This window comes from Arachis hypogaea, chromosome 19 (genome assembly GCF_003086295.3).
Source record: "Arachis hypogaea cultivar Tifrunner chromosome 19, arahy.Tifrunner.gnm2.J5K5, whole genome shotgun sequence".
Classification (NCBI taxonomy): domain Eukaryota; kingdom Viridiplantae; phylum Streptophyta; class Magnoliopsida; order Fabales; family Fabaceae; genus Arachis; species Arachis hypogaea.
In genome coordinates, this window is record NC_092054.1 from 156,217,856 (window position 1) to 156,224,469 (window position 6,614).

Consider the following 6,614-nt stretch of genomic DNA (forward strand, 5'->3'; position numbering starts at 1 on the left):
CAAATGCGGCAATCACGTCGGTGGATCGAGGATGAAGCGACACGATGGCTTGTGCGGTGGCAGAATGAGGAGGGAGCACCCAATGCATGGAATAATATGCACTTCCAATTCTTCACCATGATTGATGTTACAGTGTTATTACACCTTCTAAATTTTTCAAATCAACCATTAATATTAATTATTCAAATTATAATTTGTTAAAATAAAAAAATTTATTATAATCAATTGAATTGTTTAAGTTGGCTGGTTAGGGACTTAGTTCCCTATACTTTTCCTTTCTAGAAAGGTTTGAAGTAAAAAAGAAAGTAAATCCTCGTTTCGTTCTCTAATTTTTTGGACTACGAATAAAACGCACTTCCACAATTTAAAATTAATAAAGTGGTCCTCAACTTCTTTTAAAAATATCCATCGCAACTCTTGCAATCAGAAGATAAATGGTGAGGTATTGATATGTCAGTGATTAGTCCACATAGAGTTATCTCCTAAATAAAGACTAATCGCCCTTTGCAACCAATTCAAAACGTTGTCGTTTCCATAGCATTCTTTATGTTCCCTCGTTCAAACTTGTTAAGATTTTTCTTTCTTTTTCATTTTCTGCAGAGTTGATTGCAATTTTTTCTCAACAAGTGCATTAAAAACTTTCTTAAACAACGAAAAATTAAAAAAATTGAGAAATCGAATGAAAAAGTGTATTAAGCGTCTGAAAACTTGGAAAAATTAGAATATGAAAGCCTAAATTTGGAAAATTGGCAGAAAAAAATTGGAAATTTGTTGCAGATAAGAGACTGATTCGTCCTTTTCTTTTCCATCAATAGATACCTACTTCACAACCTGGTTCCAGATCCTGATGGAGTTCGACTCCGATGCCGGTGGCTTCACCTTGAAACAGGAACGGATCCAAAAATATTATTGTGGGAGGCTAATAACATATATAATATTAAAAAATTATGTAAAAAATTATATAATGTAAGATGTATTACAAAAATATACCGATAGAAAATATAATTTAAAGTGCAAAAAATATGTGTGTACTTTTTATTAATGAAGTGGTCGATTCTTCGTATCATAAAATTCATCAATAATAGAATCTGTGTCAAATTTTTCAGCAATTTTCTTTTCAATATAATTAAAAGACAATTAGCAAGAAATTCATCTTTTATTTTATTTGTCAATCATTCTTCACAATATTCATAGTTGAAAAAGATCTTTCAGTTATAGTAATTAAAATAGAAAAATTAATATCAAATGAATCAAGAAAGATAGTGACAAAAAAAATCTACTTTATAAAATTTAAAAAATTTTATTTAATTAAAAAATATTAATAACAATATATTTTTTTAGATTTTTTTATTATTACTTATTTTTTAGATATTAAAAATTATTAATATTTAAATTGGATTGAATTTTTATTTATATTAGACTAAATATTAAAAAAAAAAAAACTGGGGTCCGAAGCCCTCCTAATGTCCGTCCCTGCCTTGAAGTCCACAAGTTTGGTGTAATTCACGGCATGAAAATTCTTAGGGTGGAGGATGGAGGCACCAGCCTCGAATGTGTCGCCCACAATTGTGACGGTAGCTATACGATCGCCAATGGTGGTGCAACACTCAAAGATGATGATTTTTGTTGGGAGGTCGGAAGAGTGAGGGGAGTACTCGTGGAGGAAGTGAGCAATAAAAAAACTATCGACGCTACAAACGGTGGATGAAGGCCGATTTAGTTACTGTGCAAGAGTCAATAAGTCTCGAATATGAACGCATAAAATCAACATAAACTAGTCACTGAAGTGTCAATATTCTACCGTTTGTTTTTCGGTTACAAAGATCACGATGGATATTTTCAATTGAGGTTAATGGCCACTTTACTAATTTCAAATAGTAAAAATACGTTTTGTCTATAATCCAAATGGTTAGAGACCAAAAATAATATTTATTCACAATGAAAAGAAATAGTTGCTTAGAGTGAATCTGAAGCTGATTCATTGGAAAATCTCCAAAACCTTTGGGTTCACTATTGCTGCTAACCCTGACAAAACTTGAGACCTTTTTCCACTAATTTTAAGCTTAAATTGTTAATAATACACTGGAAAAAATCAAATATTAGAAAGCAGTTTCACAAATACTAAGTGGCTAGAATGGTCGGTAGCATGTTTAATTGTTTATCATGATCGTCTAGATAGTAGATATGAATGGCATTATTTACTTAATTACAACCTTTTCCTTTGACTTATTTATTCATATTGAATAACCAAAAATAGCAAAGGTGTGAACGAAGAAGTTTCCATTCTGTTGAGACTGTTTTTCCTTTGATTAAAATAAAAACAAGGAAAGGCTAATATATATTCTGTTATGGAGGATATTGCATAAAATCTTCCCCAAGGTCTCCAATTATTACCCATAAATACAGAGGAGTCCAAAATTTACAGCGCCCCAAAAAGGATTCTCAGGCACACACCACCCCAGACCCAGAGAGCCCTTTCAAAAAAAAAATCCCTTCATAAATAATAACAAAAGAAAGAGGAAAAAAAAAAAACTACCCTAATTAAAATAATTTTTTTAAAAAAACTAATATCCGAGAAGAGGAAACAAAAAAGGACACCAACTCTGCGAAAAGTGAAAACCACCGCGAAGAAGGTAAAAAAGATAAAAAGAGAGGGGTAAAATTGGGATAAGGGAAGATTGGATGAGCAAAACGACGTCGCATCATCACCGAAGGGAGAACCACGAGACGAGTTCACGACCGACGCGGCGTTCCGTGAGGGCCACGCGTTCGTCGGAGAGTAGCGGGTAGCGGCAGAGAGGGCAGTTGAACTTGAAGTGATGGAGCCAGCCGTCGAAGCAGTGGCGGTGGAAGACGTGGCGGCAGGGAAGCATCCGTACCTGTTCCCCTTCCTTGAAGTTGGTCTGGCAGACGACGCAGGCGTCGGAGTCGGCGTGGTCGACGACGGTGTAGGTGTAGAAGAATCGGTTGTTAACGGCCAGCTGATCGGAGAGCATGATGAGTCCGGCGAGGCCGGATCCGACGGTGGCGAAGAATCCGTCGTCGACGATCTGGTGTGTGTGGAGCCTAGAGAGACCTAGGGTTTGGAGAAGAGCGAAGAGCATGGAACGGAGGTAGTTGACGCAGGTGGCTATGTGCGCAATCAGCAGCAGTGGAATTGAACCAGACGACACGTCGTTTAGCTGGTTTTGCAAACCCATCTCTCTTTTCTTTTTGTGAAGCAAAATAGAAGAGGTGTTTAGATTGGAAGAGAATAAGAGGCTCTCTTGCTAGTTATAAAAAGGGGCTATATATGAATCAACTTTTTGTCTCTCACAGAACAAACAAATGCTATAAATATTATTTATTAGAGTTGTAATTAAGTTTTAATTTGGTTTTCCTTTTGATGAAATATAAAATGTGAATTGCGAGGTTGCTTCAAAATCTGTATATATGGCTGTGTGTGCTTTGGGTGAGGATTAGGTGACTGCGAGAGAGAGAGCCACACCAATTATAAGGGCTTTCGTCAAGCCCCATGTGTTGTGGGGTCCTATTTCTTCCTATCATTATTTTATATTATTTTTATTTTCATATATTAGCATTATAAATATTAATAATTAATAATAATTTGTAACTGTCACTTTTTTATTTTATTATTTATCCAAGGACGAAAATTTACTTTGTAAGGTGACTAGTAACAAGTAACAAGAAGTAACTAGGGATTTTTCCAATATGGATTATTTTTCTTTTACTAGGGCATGCCCTACTAGTCAATGCAATGTGTGCTGATTTAGAAGGGAGCAAATTTAGCAAATGGACATGTGATCCTTATTATTTCATACATTGAACATTGAACAAAGTTTACTCTATATATAACATGAGAATGTGAACAAGATCTTCTAGAGATACAATAAATGTTCTTTTCCATTTTATAATGTTCTTTCTCTTCCCCCCTTTCTCTTTGTTTGCATTTTTAAGCTTGTTCATGTGCATCCCCCCTCCCCCTTCTTCCCCCAAAAATAAAAGCGTTAGTGTTAACAACACGTTTCAAACAACAATAACCGTGGTGTTTTTGGATATGCTACTAGTGACAGTAACATGATGTGTTTCAGTCAAACAAGTTAAATAAGTGCAGCATACAGAATCTTTGATTTATTCTTTCGTTTACCTCGACTACTTTAAGATTGTGTGTCCCCCCATCGTCCTTATTGATAGCTAGCCAAATGCCATTGATGATTTGTAAATCCGCAATCTTCAAATTATTTTTTCCTCATTCATCTCATTTAGTCATTTACAATGTGAACTAACCTCGTAATATAATTCAACGTAGGTAGTACGATATACTCATCATCTCATAGAAGTTGCATATTAAAGTTACTCGTTTCATGAATTGATCAACGTGATATATTTTTATTACAAAAATATTATTTATATATTAAAATCAGTCACTAAATTTAATTATCATGTATTTTTATATAAATATATGTATAATTTAATTTATTTTTAATATATATTTTATATTCAATGTATATTATATATTAATAATTGATTTTGATGGTTAATTTTAATATATACCTAACATAATTATTTTAGTTATCTTCTTTTCTTTCTTTTTTTTTTCAAAAAACTCAACAGATAAAACAAGGGAAACAAGATAACATGATATTGGTACTCATGCGTAATGTATATTCTGTAGGAACTACCTAGACAAAATATTATGAATAATTTTTAATTCCTAATGTTTTAAAGGACATGATCTTTTTCTTATCATTGTTGTAAGTTGTAACCATGAAGCGAATATATATATGTATATAGCCTACCTTCTGTTGTTTAATTTAATATATTGAATGTTAGTTTTGGTTTGTCGTGTAGGTGATTGAAAAGGTAAAGTGTCTGGTCCCTTGAGGTACTTGACGGGTAGGTACGCCCTTTGCATATGCTGTGTTTACCCAATACCTAAGGCAATCCCCGCTCCACTTTATCCTTATAAATTATAAGGAAACAACAAATGTTTATTAAAATTATATTTATTAAAGTTTATACAGATAAATTAATATAATTTACACTTATATTTATTAAAAAAATTTAATATTTATACTGACTAAATACTGGTCAAAATAACTATTGGTAAAAGTGAAAATAAGCCGAGTCGAGTCAAGCTTTGACGAGTCTAGTTCATATTATAAATAGAGGATCCAAACCTAGGTCTGTTATCTCTTATAAGCTTTTTTGAAGGCTCAAAGTTCGGACTGTTTAAAATTCGACAAGCCCACAAGTCTTGAAAAATCTGTTTCATGAACTAGAACTCAAAAAACAATAAACTTAAAAAATCTAAATTGCCATTAAATAAATTCTAAAATTTATAATTCATAATTTATAAAAAAAATCGTTTATATATCAATCTTTAATCACATATTATAATCATATTTACAATTTATAAACTTTATTTTTAAACAAAAAAATTACTATCTTAATTAGTATTGACTATTAATTCTTGTGACCATTATTTTGCGTTAACATAAGTGCATAATTAAAAATCTAAACTAAAAATAATTTATTTTTACAAAAAATATTTTAATGAGTTGGCCCAACAAGTTTCATAATTTTTTTTTTTAAATTTATGGCGTGAACCTTTTAATTAATAGGTTTTATAAAAAAACTCAAACCTAACATGTTTTAATACAAGGACTCGAGTCAAATCTAAAATGAACTGAGTCACAAACTCTTGTAGAGTAACCTAATCTACTCTTACTCCTAATTGCTTGTCTCTAAATATTTTATATCGAGTAATTTAGTTAAATATTATAAATTGTAAACGATATATTTTCTTTAGTTAAATATAATTTTTAAAAATAATAAAAAATATTAATAATTTAAATTGGACCAAACTATTAAAAATGGAACGTTTCAAATAATAGAAAAGATAGACGATTTTAAATAATAGAAAAGATAAATAGTCTATTTTAAATAATAGAAAAGATGAACTATTCATTTAAAATAAGTACGTTAACATGTTTACTTTGACGAGTTTTTTATTAGAATTTATATAAAAAATTGAAATTTTGTTTATTGTATAAGAGTATATAAAAATTTAAAATATATTTTAAATAACCTTATCCTAAAAAGAATTTAATGGAGATGGATTGATTGGTTGGATATTCCCGTTAATGAATAAGAATAAATTCTTATTCGATGGAAAGAACCTAGCTAGCTCTAGCTACCTTGTGAAGCACAGTTATATTATATATTCGACTCATATTGTAACAAATTTTGTATAACCAACTTAAGTAGAAAATATTTCATATTCTATGCCAATAGAATCGTGACATTCATTAACTGAATCATCAAATAAATTACATGTATTTAAATTATATTTTAAATTTTTAAATAATGGGTACTGGGTAGTTAGAAAAAAAGGTAACCGTGTTAATGGTGGGTAGTTTAACTGTGTATTTATATGCTTTCAAAATAAATGTGTTAACGTTAACAAAAAAAAAAGGTAAACATGTTAATAGCCAATGAATTATAGTTCAAATAATATAATCTCTTTATATTCATTTAAAAGATTACAAATTTAAATTTTTTTAAACTTTATTTTATTATTTAAAATACACATAAATACACGTATGTAAATA

At 30.8% G+C, this 6,614-nt stretch overlaps 1 protein-coding gene across 1 annotated transcript; it reads right to left on the minus strand.

The window, feature by feature from the left end:
• Positions 1 to 2,322: 2,322 nt before the first annotated feature.
• Positions 2,323 to 3,631, minus strand: LOC112776358 (E3 ubiquitin-protein ligase RHA2A). Its single transcript, XM_025820503.3, has one exon. It carries the CDS (start codon positions 3,198 to 3,200, stop codon positions 2,706 to 2,708), a length of 495 nt encoding a protein of 164 aa, XP_025676288.1. The 5' UTR covers positions 3,201 to 3,631; the 3' UTR covers positions 2,323 to 2,705.
• Positions 3,632 to 6,614: the final 2,983 nt, after the last annotated feature.